Source organism: Aquila chrysaetos, chromosome 8 (genome assembly GCF_900496995.4).
Source record: "Aquila chrysaetos chrysaetos chromosome 8, bAquChr1.4, whole genome shotgun sequence".
Classification (NCBI taxonomy): domain Eukaryota; kingdom Metazoa; phylum Chordata; class Aves; order Accipitriformes; family Accipitridae; genus Aquila; species Aquila chrysaetos.
This window is the reverse complement of record NC_044011.1, coordinates 42,511,711-42,527,219: the sequence shown is the minus strand read 5'-3', so window position 1 is coordinate 42,527,219 and position 15,509 is coordinate 42,511,711. Positions and strand designations below refer to the sequence as shown.

The following is a 15,509-nucleotide window of genomic DNA, read 5'->3' as shown; positions in this document are numbered from 1 at the left end:
AACAACAGGGAAAAATCAGCTTCATTCATGAAGAAGGGGGCAACGGGGAGGAAGGAATGGCTGTTTGTTAATGTTGCCTTAAGCTAAGCATTAATGACGTGCAACACTTAAGATGCTTGCATGCCTCAATTATGTCCACCGAGATCACATGTTGCCTTTCCAATTACGTAGGCTAAAAAATGAGGTATGTGTGAGAGACTGCTGCCTGCTCATTACCTCTCTCTGCGAGTAGTAATTCTGCTTGCTTTCAGCTGCTTGTGTGTCAGGTGTACTTGCGTACATAGTGTTTCAAACAGCAACAGCCAAACAGTGCAAATGCACCATGCGGCGTGGGGACGGGATTGTTGTGGAAATGGATTTTAATCAGGGAAATAATGTGTGATGTTAGCGGCAAGCCGGGCTTAGCGCTGGAGATGTTGTTCTGCAAACAGGGAGGTGAAGCTCGGAAAGGCTCGAGATGTTGTCTGGTGTCTGAGGGTGTTGCTTACTGACTGGTGCTGACCTTGAAGGAAGGCACCGAGAACTAGCCAGATGCATGATTGCATTATGCGTGTTAGTGGTACCTTTTTAGCAGGACTCTGCTGCTCCTTCTGCTGAAAGCTCAATTTTTCTGTTTCTGATCATCCTGTTAGGTTATACAACGCGTCCTTCTAAGGTAAACCAAAACCCAAATACAGTTCAGAAAAAAGTCTCCTTTTTATTGCACTAGACACACAGATGCTAGATAATAATTTTGGAAACCAGAAATTGTTTTGTTTACGCAGTCCATTTTTATTTTTATTATTATTATTATCATTAATATTATTATTAAGTGGAAAAAATTGACAGACAAAAATTCCTTCAAAATTGTGCAATAATAACATAGCAGAAATCAGTGAATGAGGAAAAAAAAAAAAAAGACACAGAGTAGCAATTCAAATGGTATAGTATTAAACTTCGCTTCAGGAGCCAGATTAGAAGTTGACACTACCTCTAAAAAACTCATTAGAGACTGGCTGCTTGTAGACTGCTGCACGTTTTGAAGGATTAATTATAAATGTTACAGCTAGTTCCAGTAATGAAGATGCTCTCTGGGTCCAAGAGTAACTAAGTCAATTGCACCATTTCCCTTTTGAAGTCCATTTGAAGGAGACTTGAAAGTTGTTTCGGAAAATGTTATTTTGGTCTTTCCCAAACACAGTTTTACGTTTCCACCAGCAAATTAGTGAAGTTTGTCGTTAAATAGTATTCTGTCCCTACAAAGAGATTTCAAGCATGCGTATCCTAAGACTGAAATCTGCCCTGCGAGGAAAGGCTGTGCTGCTCAGTGAGAGGCACTGACCCAGATGAGGTTTCCCTGGTGGCTAATGGGAATTTGGGGCTGCTTTAGGTGACTCTACAGGATCGCTAAATAATCCTGCCCTGTCGGTTGTCTGCGCGAGGCGGATCCCTCTCCACCCAGACCGGAGCTCTCAAGTCACTTCTCCCGGGGTTTCTAGAAGCCAGCAGGAAGCAATACCATTTTCTGACCACCAAGGTGACCCGCAAACACAAAGGTCCTTTGGTCACGAGGCCAAAAGATGGTGGCGTGGATGTGGGTAGCCGCCAGCATTGTCGCAGCACTTGCTCCCTCACGCTCGTACGCGCTCTCCTCCCCTTTCTGGCTGGGTACGCGCTCGTATACATCTATGTAACTTGATCTCTGTCCAAGGAAAACAGTCTTTTCCCAGTACTGGATCTGCAGCTGTCTCCTGCTAATGCTGTGTCAAGGTAGAGGCACATGGAACAAGTTACGGCAGGGTTAGCCGGGCCGCGAACTTACAGCACGCCAGCTATTCTGCAGATTAAATATCTGCGTGCACGGTTTTCCCCTGCAGTCAAGACGACGTGCTTCACCCCTCCCTGAAACTCCTCTTGGCGTTTACCTGGGGTAAACCGCCGGCCGAGCAGCAGAGGAGCTGGGAAGCTCGTGCTCCGGCTGGCTCCCGCGTGCGCCCGGAGCCGGTGCCGGGCTCCGGGGAGGCGGGCACGCGTGCAGGTCGCTGCGGGAGCTGGGGCGAGCCGCTCGCCGCAGCCATTTTACAGAGGGGGCAGACGAAGGAGTGATATGATTTATTCAGGCTGAAAGGGATCACTTTTTTGACCTTGAGCGGGCGTTTTAGATCTCAAACCTGGAAAATGGCACCTCCTCGTCCTTTCTTGTGAAAGCCAGAACCCCCACCCCCAAAAAACGCACAACCCCCCCTCAAAAAAACCTGAGCCAAAGCAAAACGAACCTCATGGTCCTAAAGCCCCACCAGATTTTAGCGTTCAACCTTAGTCTTTCGTTCAAATGGACTTCAGAGTACCAGCGGGCATCTGCGGTGAAATCTGAAATGGATGCAAACACAAACTAACTGGAAGAAGTTCCTCCCAACCAGGGTACCTCCCATACCCCCTTTTTTTTCCTTATGGATCCAAACATTGCACTGGGTTCCTACGAGGTAAACCCAAGTCACCTCCCAAAAGTTAGGGCAACGAGTCGTGTCACATTGCATAAGGCTACTGAAACAAAACCAGAACAAAATATGCATCCACATCCATGTACCATATTTACACCAGAACCCTCCCACCCCCTATATGTCTCTGTGAACAAGATTCCGTGCTTCAAAAGTTCATAAAAATATACAATTTCCCCAGAACCGCATCTATCCTGCTCACTCCCTGCCTGGAGCTTGGACTTCTCTACCTATATATAAAATACACTAGCCCTGTGAAGTTGCTTTGCTGAGAGCACAGTGGTGATTTTTGCAATGAAGGGAAAATCTCGGAGGGTAGGGCATGCCTCTGCATTACAGTACTGTCCACATAAGGTAAATTCAGCGTTGCACAAAGCCTGGCTGCCGAAGTGCCCCCAAACCCCTGTGCGATGCAGGGGCGACTCTGCAGACTGAGCACAGAGGGCTCTGCTGCGCCCGCGATGCGTTAGTGAGGCACAGGTAACCACGAGTGTTGCTTTTGAGTACAGTATTACAGCAAAATGCTTTGCTGGCAATAGACTGAGCTCCATGCGAGTGTGGCTGGGCCACGGGTACAAAGGAGCTTTTCAGAGTGGCCAGAAGAGGTGACCTGTCCCCCAGCTGATGCTTGAAAGCATCCAGCCGAGGCATTTCTGCAGAATATAAAGTGGTTACAAGGGTTCCCCTTGGCATCTGTCTTCCAGCTAGAGGTGGGATAAATTCTACTCGCCTTACTGGAGCAGGATTTACCCTGGAGGAGTAAAGCAGCAGTATTTAACCAATAGTAATTCTCACCAGAGAGGTACCAGCTTCTGGGATACTGTACTGTAGTTTTCAGTTACCTGTGCCAGAAATATTTGCTTAATAAGGAAGGGGTTCAATACTCTTTCTCTCTGCTTTTAGGCTTTCTTTCCCGTATAAAAACTTCTGATTTATGTCTTTTTAGCATAGTTTAGCCTCTGGGTCAGATTCTGGACTCTCTGTGTAGCTGTAATTCTATGCAAATTGAGCTACACATGCTGGGTTGATTCACTCAAAATTTTTACTCCTGAACAGCACCTGACCCACTGACAAGGTAAAAATATTGCAACTCTGCAAGCTTGCTGCTACTTATAAAAATCTGATTATAGTTTGGTCCCAGCTTTGGGGGGAAAAAAACCTGTCACCGGGAATGATAACACCAGTAATTGAAAATAGAGTTAGTATTTCTATAGAGTATCAAACCATACAGAACTTCAACTTTTTATACATTTTCTGTACGTGAAATTAAATGGATCAGTCGCGTATCAAAACATAGTTGGCCTTTCTCATTTCATCTGTAGGAAGACTGCAATTATAACTTAATTTACACAGCAAAAATACTTTTGGTTTAAACAAAGAAACCAGCGTGACAAGACAGTGTGCTGTGTTTTACTGGTGTGAAGTTTTGCATATATAGAGCATGGACAGGCGTGACCAGTGAACATCCGCTCGTGTCATCGCTCTTGGGTTGGCAAGTAGTTGGATTCGTGGCGAGATTCACATTTTGCTATCACAAAAAAAGCTCGACAGTGGTAACCAGACATTTCTACTGCTTAGCTCTGTAGCCAGTATTATGTCTACTGGAAACGTGAGATGACTAGTGATGGGAAAATAATATATATGAGTGTATAAATGTTCCTTCTAAAGCTGAAGGTACAACTACAGCTGCTTTTAGGAAATGCTAATGAAGGAGGATCGAATCCCTGCTGTAAACGAAATGAATTCAGATGTTTAGTAATTACCGCTCTGTACGACTGTGGAAAATCTGCATTCGAAGCCGTTTCCCAGTTGCGCACAGTGGAGGCTCCCCCTTCCGTCCCGCTGACATGCTAGCATCTTAGAGAAGCTCCACAGAGGAAAGGTGTCCTGATCAGCTGGGAAGCGTGTTTTGAGGTGTGCGCTTTAACTTCAGGTGGTGGCAAATTTTTTCGGTGACGTTACTGACGTAAACCGCAGATTAATTAGGCCACGCGTGACGGGCACGGGCAGCAGCTCAGTAACTGCAGGTGCCCTCCGAAGGGGTTTGGGCGGGAGGGTACAGTGTGTTGTTACTGTACACCTGAAAGCGAGGGTCAAAACTGCAAAGCCTGGGCGCTTGCACGGTGCTGCTGCCCAGGGATAACCTCTTTCCTGCGGGCAGAGCTCCAGAAACCCTCCTGCTAATGGCCCGTGGCGTGTCACACCCACGTGCAAGGGTTTACATGACCCTTGGCAGCACGGCTTGGTAGGGATGCTTTTGGCTTATAGGTACAGCAGCAGGAAGCTAAACTCGTACATAAAGTATGCTGCAGTATCTTGACTTGGGCTCTGAGATTGCTGAAAGATTGGGTCCTTTAATAAGGGGGGAAAATATGTAAAAATAAGGATTTTTATTATCATGGCAAGAACAATGATGGAGATGCCAAGATACTACTGCCTTGCAAGATAAAGTGGCACATGTTCTACACAATAATGTGTACAATGTCTGACGACTTTGGAAATCTGTTCTCAAGCAGATTTCCCAATAAATTAACACAACAAAAACACTTTCATATAAAACAAAGTCCAAAGGATTTTTTTTTTTTAAAGTAAAAGCAAAACCTTCAGGGACTATATTACTTATCTCTCTCTACATATATAATCTCCTGAATTTTTTTTAAATAAATTTATTCTTGTCTTAGAAAAATAAAACGAGTAGCCAATTTAGTCAACGGAAAATATCTCACAGACTTAAAAGCATGCCCAGCAAGCATAGCCTTGTAAGACTAAATTAATGTTAAATCAAAGCAATTTGTTACTAAACCAACCTAGTCTGCAATTCACAGTTGATTACTACAAAGTGTATTTTTAAAATTTTTTTGGCCCATATAAAAATAACATATTGCAACTCAAAAGTGCATTTTTAAAATAAACAATCAACTATTTTTATCAAATAAAATATTTACACCATTTGGTTTTTACAGTCAGAAATGCGCTTCATGCGATGACCATGGGAACGTCATCTGAAAATCCAGTTATCATTGGGGCTTCGTCATCCTCATCTCCTGAAAAACAAACCCAGAGTGCTGTTATGCCACCCTCAGCATTTCACGGGGCACGACTGGACAGGCTACCAAAGTCGGCCACAAAACTGCCCTCAAAACCAGTATATTGTGGCCTCGCTCATGCTCTTACCTGGTTGTTCTACCTGTTATATTCGGGTTTTAACTGATTTGCATTAGAGGGAACGGTTTAAGTGAAGTCGTTAAAAAAGTTTATCCTGGGCCAACTTTGTACTTTTAGGACAAGAGCAAATCCATAGAGATTTTCATGCCAAAGGTGGCCCAAAGCATGACAGAGAAGTTAGGTCTTGCACCGATTTCGCGTCCTTAAGGCTGTCCTGAAATGCCATTGCATGAAACCAAGGGCTACGTACCTAAATCATCTCCCGAGGAGAATATGGCCGAACCCAGGCGGGAGCTGTAGTGGCTGTTTGCAAAGGCAGTGAAGCTGTTCTGCAGCCGTCTGTGCCTCATGTACAGCACCACGAAGCCAATCCCGAGGGTCACCAGCAGCAGGAACAGCACCGGTACCACGATGGCAGCGACGTCTGTGGATCTACCGGCTTTTGCTGCAGAGGAGTCTTCACCTAAGATGAGGGAGGGAGAGAAGAGCCGTTTGCAACCAACAGCACATTTCTCTAGTGAGTTTGCGAGGCTTTCATTAGTCTTTGTTAAGGAGGATGGGGAAAATGCCAGGGACTTACCAGTTCCTAGTTCATCATAGAGAAGCGTGGCCGGCTCGCCGCACATCTGCCCGCTGTACAGGCACCTGGCCTGAACAGTGAACGAATAGTTGTGACCTATCTTCAGGTTGGAAACTTTGAAGAAGTTTTCTGTGGTGTTCCCGAGATAAGCTGTGATGTTCATCAAGCTGTCAAACATGTGAATCTCGTAACCCTGAGAGTTGTGAAGACAAAACCACAAACCCCAAATCACTCGGCTGCAGAGGTCAGGTTCGCTCCTTCCAACTGGGCTTTGAAACTTGTTTTATCCCCTGAATCTAGCTTTGATGAAATGCATTGGGCTATATCAGTTGGGAGAGAGCAATGTAGACCCTCCTGCAGGCATCCCTGTCAGTGTGCATTGACCTTGGCCAGTTCAGGGAGGAGAGAAGATTCCAGTCTGTCTGGTTCCCTCTGTTCTTAGCATCCACCCGAGACCACCCAAAACACAGAGTCCAGAAACGGTGATGGCTTTTTTGGCGTAGTTTGCTACCTGCCCGGACCCTGACAGAGAACATGTCGCAGATTTTCTATCAAAGGCTAAACCATGACAATTCTCAGACGCTACCGCTGTGCTTCCCGGCGCAGTGGGGCAGTGTCCTATTCCCAGTCCTTTCACACGTGTGACAGTTGACTTTTTTCAAGAGGATAATTATGTTCCTAAAAGGTGACCGATTGGATCTATCAGCTTTAGTGCCTTAGTCGTGATACGAATTGAAGTGAGCTCTATGTAGAGGGCTCATCGAGGACACTAAAGGGAGCAGAGCGTACTGGTGTATTTGAAAGAGTCTGTGAAAGGAGCCTTGCAGAGACTCTGCTCTAGGTTTTTCTGAAACACGGCCCGTAGGACAGGAGAGACAGTGCAACTTACCCGGCTTTCATTGAAATTGCTCTCCTTTAATGCCAAACTCTTCCAAAAAAGCAGAATATGGTCATTTTCTGTTATAATTTTTAAGGCGTCTGGTGCAGACAGTGGAACTGCAAATGAGAAAAAATGGCAGGCAGGTTAGGTTTTAACACTGGTGACACTTTTGGCTGAGAAACAGCAATGGGGTCACTTCTGAGACGTAGCGTTTCTTAGGGATCAGAGCAATACTCTGCTTAGAAAAGGACTGTACTGGAGGAGAGGCTACTGGGACATGTAATCTGGTAGGAGATTTTCAGTGGGTTTTTTATGGTGGGACCTTAATGGTACTTCATGGTGCCTACACCGCCAGCCAAACAGGTGTCCTTCCCATCTCCATCTAGGCAGGGGAAAAACTCCCTGGCTATCGTTTGAGAGGCTTCCTCTCCGCTGCTGTTGTTCAGGGGTTTAATTGCCTTCCCTGGGAGCTGCAGGGGAAGCCTCTCGGAACTGGGCTTCAGCTGTGGAAGAGGACTAAGCGATGCAGAAACACTACTGCAGCCTCCAAGCAGCGCAGGGGTGGGATGGATGGTGTGTGGGATGGGCGCTGGATTCCCTCTAGTGGACACTGCTGCAAGGACTCGCCCCAGCACCCACCCAGTAGTACTCTTTCCTTTACCTGTGTTGATCTTCATGCTGGATTCTTTGCTCATGTTTCCCAGTTGAACAATCACATGGTATTTGCCTCCCGGTTCGAGTTTCTTAATGGTGTACTCCACCGTGCTGTTCCGGGTTTTCACTTTGTAGATCTTATCTGTTTTTCTTACTAAATCTTTAACTGCGACAGCATATAACTGGCGGGGGAGGAAAGGCACACACGATGAAAGATCTTACTTTCCTGCAGACTTGCTAGCAATCTCATACAATGGTAGGACATTAGACAGGGGGGCAAAATTTGAAATAAAGCGTGCCTGCGCTCTACAGAAAGCCTGGGAAGTAAGATTTCAAGCCTCTTGCTGGACTAGCTGGATCCCTGCCCGAGATCAGTATTTACAGATACAGAAAACGCAGTTACTGGAACAGATGAGGGCAGGAGGAAAATCTCAGGTTGTATTTCTTAATGAATCACAAGGATGCAAGGCAAACTCCTGCCCTGTCAGTTTCCAGTTTTGCCAGGAAGATTTATACCTTGAAACCTTTGCCGTTAAAGTCTCTGGACCAGAATAGGAGCAGAAAGCTTGCTGAGAAAATTACTCGCCTTCAATGGAGCGAGACCTGACCATACGCCAGCGTGCTAGAAAACAGAACCGGGCTTTGTTGGGGCTGCGCCGGCGCGGCTGGAGCGGGAGGCAGAGCCCGACGCCTGTCCTGCTGACCTGCGGGCTGCGCTCGGGCACCGGCCAGCCCGGGCTCCAGGGCAAAGCCAAAGCCCAGAAAGGTCTTTTAGCACATGCACAAGTTTGCTATCGGACTCAGTCAGCAAAAGACATCCCAGACCTGACTGTTTTTAAACGCAACGCGAATGTTATAGGCCTGAGCTCATGGCCAGGAATGTGAAGAGGGGGAATGCAGGTTCTGGAGGCGTCGGCATCTTGACAATGACTGGATGGAGGGTAGGTCTGATCTCAGACTCAGGTCTCCATCAGCAGCAGGGCAGGGATCTGTCTCTGAGCCAGGGGTTTGTGTGCAGAGGGGCAGGAGAAGGCGCTGTGAGACATTACCATGTCCTGGTCGGGCGAATCGTAGGGCGATTCCCACTTAATGACTGCGAACGTCTTTCCGGTGTGCACGGAGTGGAGGTGCCGAGGGGGAAGGCGGTTGTCGGGGATCATCTTCACCACAACGTAGTCGGACGGTGGCCCTTGGTAGGGAGACATCACACGGACCTTGAAGGGATGACACAGCGGTTAATACTGTGCCTGCACCCTTCGGTAGCAAGCTACAGCCCGCAGCGCAGGTAGGAGTGGGAACGGAAGAGGAGCCTACCAGAAACAGGTACTGCTCGTCCCGCTGCACGATCACGGTGATGTTGTGGGAGGTTGTGGTGGTGTTGTGAGGGCTCCTGTACAGCTCTAGGAAGGACGTGGCATAGAAGATGCCATAGACCTGCGGAGGAAGAGCACAACAGGGACGGTACAGATTTTGCCAAGAGCTGGAGCTCCCCCCCGAACTTTCACTGGCTGCCACTTTTTAGGGACATGATGCAAAGACCCTTTTTCCTCGGGGCACTCCCTCCTGCCCAAGTTCAGGTTCAGCCTGCCCACTTGCTGCTGCACTCCCCACCCTAAAATCCTGGGCTCAGCTCTGATAACACAGCAGTCAACTGAAAGACCACCGGAGCATCACGCTATCTGTGTTTCAGCCACTTCTCCACTGGATCAGCGGCTGAACAAATAGACAACAAGAAGGCTTTCCTTGTTTCCGTTTAAGAGGCAGCAGGTGCTTTCTCTCGTTTTTGGAGCATAAAATTTTCAGGGCCTTGCAATTCAATCCCTACAAATAATCCCGTTTTAAGATTTTGCTTGTGTTTTGAGGCTCTGAGCTAGACCCCATCCTGGCTGGTGAGAAAAGAGAGTTGGTGCCTTACGACATTCTTCGGTCCGGTCCAGCTGCACTCCACTGCAGTCTGGTTGATGGCCTTGGCTTTCAGACTTGGCGATGCAGGTCTTGTCCCACTGGTCATGACATGTACGAAAGACAGAGGGCTGTCACCCAGCTCCGTCTTCGCCCAAGCAGAAATTTCATAGGGGGTGTGTGCTGTCAAATTTGCCACTGAGCAAGAAGAGAAACATGCACTATTAGGTGAGGCAAAGTACTGCGATGGCAGGGTGAGAGCTCTAGGAAACGGTCAGCAGCATCAGACAGTGTTAGACAGGAGCCTGCCTCTCTTGGTTTGTGTTTTCATTAATTTTGAGTAATTTCCTTTCTACAGAAGCACCTGGGACTCTGGTATCTAACCTAGCCTGCGCTTTTCTGTATCAGGATGCTTTCCCATATCTAGACTGTGCACACCAGAGATTTTTCCAAACCAGAAATTTGATTAATAGAGATAAGTACTGTATACAAGCCCAAGAAATTGTTGACCTTTTGCGGAGTAAAGAACCACAAACAAAATCCCACGTGATGAGAAAAGGCTAGCACGGCTCTGGGGGGATAACTCACAAATCTGCCTGAAATCTCTAAGTCCTAAAAACAGAGGCCAAGGATTTGCTGGTTTGTCCTCTCCAGATTTACTCTTTCCTAACCAGAAACTACTAGTTGAAAAAAAAAAAAACCACAACCTTCTGTATAACCTTCCATTTGGTGTTGACTAAAGCAGAATTTTACACTTTGCACAGAATTTACCTTTTTGGATGGACTTTTCTCCTTCTATGATCAGAGTCCTTTTTTCCTGCCTGTGTGTATCAAATGTCCAGTAGATGTTCACAACGTAACCGCTGACCTGTCAAGCAGGAAGGGCACACAATAGGATCTTTCAGTTCAGCTGTTTTTGTGTGCAGTGAAAGAGTCACCGCTGCAAGTCTTCGCATTGTATTTTCCATCCTAATTAAGAGAGCTGGCGTTGTTTATGAGTAGTAAGAAATGATTTGGCATGAAATAACTAGTTCCAAAAAGTTATTGCAATACTTAAATAGGTGACAGCTTACCCTATCCAGTATTTACCATGTACCCAACACAGGCCTTTTTTTATTTTAGTTTCGGAAGTAAAGTTAAAAATGTTACCTTGATATTAGTAGTCATTTTTAGGCTGAAACTTATGGAGTCCTCGCTGTAGCTCTCAATGTGTATGACAGGAGGAGGAATGACTGGAAAGAAAGAGAGAAACAGCTGTTACCGCACCACAAAGAAATACAAACACTTATTGAGAGGGGACAGGTAAGATACAGCCTTTCATTATGACAACCAGCTCTCAGACCAGGAATGCCCCATCCTTCCAGCCCCAACCTTGCCTGTCTCCAAGACAGGCTTGTCTCTCCCCTCAGAGAAGATACTGACGTGCTGCACCTCCATCGTTTTTTCCGTCAGCCACCCAAAAGCTGCCTTATCTGTGCCTTGCTCAGCACAGGCTGGAAGCAGACAGGTCTGGGCACAGGTATTTTACTTCTGAACTCAGTGGGACAAGCTCGTATCCCAGTTAACGGCTTCTGGCCTTCCGAGGAACTGGTGAGGGAGGTCAGGAACTATCGGTGGGGACGGCTGCCAAACACTCGTGCAAAACCTGAAGTTAAAGTTACTATGGTTCTTTCTACCTCTGTTTTTCTAACCACCAGGTACTCATGTACTTCATATTATCTGAATCCTGCAATTTTAGTAGCATAGTGTTTTCTTTCCTTCCTTTGTCAACATAGAGAGGATGCACTTTTATCTAACAAATTAGCAGGCAATTTTGACATCAGAATATAGGTTTGGAAGAAAAACTTGGCATGAATACAAATGATTTCAAAAGGCTTTTCTAAAAACAGTTTGGAGGGAAATGATTTACTGTGTTTTTTGAATTCATCTACTGTCAGACTGTAATGTGATAGTTCTTGGGAGCCTTAGTGGTCTTTTAGTGGTCCAACCTTCATGAGATGCAGAAACCATCGTAATCATAACCTAAGAGGGAGAAGAATGAGCAAGCATTCTTTCAGCCAGTGACAGCAAAGGAGTTAGTGGTAACGTGTCTTGCCTATCTGAAGGTAGGATCTAGCCTACACAAGTCAGAGGGAATCCATCTGCAGTCTAGGAGGGAGGGGCACCTTCCGAACAGGCTTCTCGCCCACTTCCAGGGCAGTACATCCATCCTACGTGCCACAGAGTTCAGAGGAAGAGTCAGCGACCCGTTCAGACTTGCCACTGAACTTTGAGGCAGCTCAAGTTAAGCGAAATGGTACAGCAAAGTTGTTAAATAGTGTAAAACACTCGGTAGGGAAGAATAAAGGATGAGGAGGTGGTTATGCATGCTGATGCTAACAGTTCAGGCTTGTATTCTGCCTTTTTGCTACGTTGTCCGAGTTGACTGAAACAACAACATTTACCTTTGCCTTTTATGGTGGTTATGGATTTGGAGTCACTCCAATTTCCCACTCCTCGACTAGTTACCGCAGCAACCTTTTCAAATAAGAGGGTTAGTTAATATGAACAAATGTACGCCACCAACATTGTATAATGCAAACAGAGAATGAGGTTAGAGCAAGGTTACGGACATGGCGGAGCTCATGGGAAAAGGACTTTGAAGCAAACAATAGCTTAATTACTTGGCAATAAAATGCTTATTACAGAGATAAAACAGACTAAGTCAATTAAAGGAATCTAAGAGGAGGGAGGTGCGTCCTCTCTGCAGATAACCGCTCTTTTATGAGATCTTTATGAGTCCATCAAGATAAGGAGCTTTGGACTCTATCAGCTGTAGTGAGGTAAGAACCATGCCCATGAAGTGCATGTGAGCGCTGAATCTAGTTCCAAAGATTTATCTGGGAACGAATTAGTACGGGAAGGAATACCATGGAAGGAAAGACTCGCTCCAACCGACTGCGAGAACAGCACTGATTCATGGGGGGTGGGGGGGCATTTATCCCACCTCCCAGCGAACTCCCCCAAGAACCCACGCTCATTCAGCACAGGGAGGACGGACAATGGCAGAGTATACGTTTTCCAGGGCTCACTGTGCAGACTTTCATTTCCTATTCTTATTACTTCTGTCTATAATTACCCAGCTTCTCCCACGTGCATACATTCCCCGCAGGCGGATCTGCTTCTTTTCCCAGTGATACAGTAAGGACCAAATTTATCTCTGGCCCAGCTCCAGTGCAATTGCAGTGTCATTGGAATGGGCAATTAGTAGTGCAGATTTCATAATACAGCCTGGCCTTCTGGGAGAAGCAGCAAATCAACGCCCTTAATTCAGGCCTTGAAACTATATACATTAGCAGTGCAAACGCCAAGCCCCCATTGTGGGTTGACATTAAATGGTAGGATTTTAAGAACATACTTGTTGTACTTGACTGTGCCGGACTTAGACCACTTAGTGATAAGTAATGGCAGCATGCATAGATAGAACTTTGAAAGTACTCACTCTAACTGTGTATAACGTGTTGACCTGTAAGTTCTTGATCTCGGTGTAGTTCTTGGTGGTTCTAAGGGATGACCACTCCTTGGATCCGCTCCTGCTGTATTCCACCTAGGAGCACCAAAACAAGGGATGAGGGCTCCACAGTTAACAATGCTGCGGGGTGACAGGTCCCTCTGTGTCAAAATGTCAGTAGAAAGAAGTATGAAAGCTTAGAAAGGGAGCCAGAAATGAGATTATGAACTCGAGGGCCGTGTCGCTACCTGCAGCCCTGCAGCATTTCTTTTCCCAACCTGCCCAAAGCTCTCAGCAGATTTCCTCTACGAAATGTCCTATTCCTGCTCCCTCCCCAGAGATAGCTGTGTTCAGAAAGGCCAGCCCGCACTGCTGTGAGCCCCCAGCAGCCTTCCCCGTCCCACGGCCGATCTGGACTCGGCCCTGCTGGGCAGCAGGACTCACGATGAATTCCCGTATGAGGCCATGGGCGTTCACAGGGGGACTCCAGCAGCCCGTCACCACACCCTCAGCTTCTTTTTTCAGGGACAGCTGAAGGTTAAAGGGAGCATCTGGTACTAGGGAGAGAAACAGAGGTGTTAGTGACAGTCACAGTTGTGTGTCCAGATCACACAGGGAAAAGCTGGGTCTCCCTGAAAGGTGGGGACAAAGGGGGATGGCCAAGCAGTCCTGGCTCACGGGAGATGTCTTATTCCTGCAGTTGTGTCCTGAGTCCCTTTCACCTCCCTCTGGAGCAATGAAGCCTTTCTCGTAACTGCAGTGAACCTAGGATTTTGCTAAGCTCTTTGCTTTATTTTGCATCCCTTCCCACACCTGACCACCACTCTGCAGCTAGAAAGATCTTGCTCCTTGCATGTGGTACTGAACAGTCCCACAGGCTCAGCGCTGCACCGCGAGAAGAGATGAGCTTCCCAGTGATACTAAACCACTAAGTCACAGGGAAGAGGGCAGGCTGGTGACTCAGTGCTGGACCGACTCTAGGCAGGGAACCCGCAGCCCTTTTTCCCAGTCCAGCACAATTCCCAGGCCTTTGGAAAGACAGCTTTTGTTAGTAACGGGGATACCTCCGCAGTATCTACTTTCTAAGCTGAAGCGGCATGCATCAGGTCACTGATATGAGCCGTGCAGGTCTGCTTACATCCTTCGGGTGCCCGGAGGGTGATGAAGTCGTTGGTGTTGTAGACTCGGCTGAGACACTGCACTTGGACTTTGACCTGATAGGTACAGTCAGGCTTGAGGACTTTCAAAACGCTGTTGGTTTTGTTGCTGTGGGTTTCCAAAATCTTCCAAATGCTTTCACCGACTGTTCTGTACGAGAGAGTCGCACCCCTCCAGTCAGGACAGTGTTTAGTAACAAAGGGTGAAACCATCTATCTGTATGTTAAGAGCTTGCTGCTTAGTTTTCTTTTCAGTAAAGCCACACCACTGGCTTGAAAAGGTGCTCTTTGAAAGCCTGAACTAAACATAGCTTAGTGACTTATAAGCACCGTCCTCTGAGGTTTTCTGTAAGTGCTGTGCTCTAATTTCTTGACTTTGTTCTTGTTGTTAACGGTCCCACAAAGACAAGACCTGACTGGAAAAAAAACCCTGAATATACCTACATTACTGTCTGAGTAAACAGTTGTGGAGGAAACAAATACAGCTTTTCACACATGCCCCCTAGTTACAGCTATTTTGGGTCTCCTTTGCAGCCAAGTGTTAGAAGATTTTTCAAGCAGAACGAGATTGCACGGCTCTCGGTCTTTCAGGCCTGATTCTGTATGGTACTTTGCTGTAAACATGGGCATACTGATACCTGTGCTCATGCTTGTCCTAGCCTTTACTTGATACAAACAGCAACGGGTCATGCAGTCTAATGGGCGGTGTACCTGTAATAGATGTTGTAGACACAGGAGGTCGAGGACATCCTTTTCGGCCGAGCCCACGTCAGGGTGACATCGCCAGAGAAATCAGCAGTCCACTGGAGGTTCTGGACTTTGTACACGATTGTGTCATCTAAGAAGGCAAAAGGAAAAGTTAGTCTGTTGGAGGGAAACAAGCCCTTTGCCCAGAACAGAAACAGGAGTTATGTTCGTAGCACAAACAACATGTGGAGGTAGAAACAGTAGTATGACTGAAGGGAGTATCTGCACCATTCAAATTAGATGTGTAATTTAGGTGGGCGTTATCAGCGGAGAAGAGCGGGTTTGTCAGAAGGCAGTTCAGAGCAGGAATGTACCCCTGGTACTCTTAGTTCTCCCCAAAATGTCTTGGTTGTATTTACGCTGCATCATGCAAGCATCTCCTTTCCCCTAACAAAAGATAAAGCGTGGCTGTTGATGAAATACTCTTGAACATTATTTTGGAAATGTATGAGTGCAA

General features: G+C 46.7%; 1 protein-coding gene across 2 annotated transcripts in view; it reads right to left on the bottom strand.

Moving 5' to 3' along the window:
• Nucleotides 1-677: 677 nt before the first annotated feature.
• SORL1 (sortilin related receptor 1) overlaps nucleotides 678-15,509 on the bottom strand; it is a 53,622-nt gene continuing 38,790 nt past the window's right edge. For both annotated transcript variants that reach the window (XM_030022220.1, XM_030022221.1), the window contains exons 34-48: nucleotides 15,017-15,143; nucleotides 14,287-14,456; nucleotides 13,593-13,705; nucleotides 13,140-13,244; nucleotides 12,103-12,175; nucleotides 10,808-10,890; nucleotides 10,430-10,526; nucleotides 9,672-9,856; nucleotides 9,071-9,190; nucleotides 8,806-8,970; nucleotides 7,764-7,938; nucleotides 7,112-7,218; nucleotides 6,223-6,415; nucleotides 5,893-6,105; nucleotides 678-5,521 (exon numbers count right to left, since the gene is read on the bottom strand). In XM_030022220.1, the coding sequence (XP_029878080.1) occupies nucleotides 5,454-5,521; nucleotides 5,893-6,105; nucleotides 6,223-6,415; nucleotides 7,112-7,218; nucleotides 7,764-7,938; nucleotides 8,806-8,970; nucleotides 9,071-9,190; nucleotides 9,672-9,856; nucleotides 10,430-10,526; nucleotides 10,808-10,890; nucleotides 12,103-12,175; nucleotides 13,140-13,244; nucleotides 13,593-13,705; nucleotides 14,287-14,456; nucleotides 15,017-15,143 (1,994 nt within the window). In that variant the 3' untranslated portion in view covers nucleotides 678-5,453. The remainder of the gene's footprint in view (nucleotides 5,522-5,892; nucleotides 6,106-6,222; nucleotides 6,416-7,111; nucleotides 7,219-7,763; nucleotides 7,939-8,805; nucleotides 8,971-9,070; nucleotides 9,191-9,671; nucleotides 9,857-10,429; nucleotides 10,527-10,807; nucleotides 10,891-12,102; nucleotides 12,176-13,139; nucleotides 13,245-13,592; nucleotides 13,706-14,286; nucleotides 14,457-15,016; nucleotides 15,144-15,509) is intronic.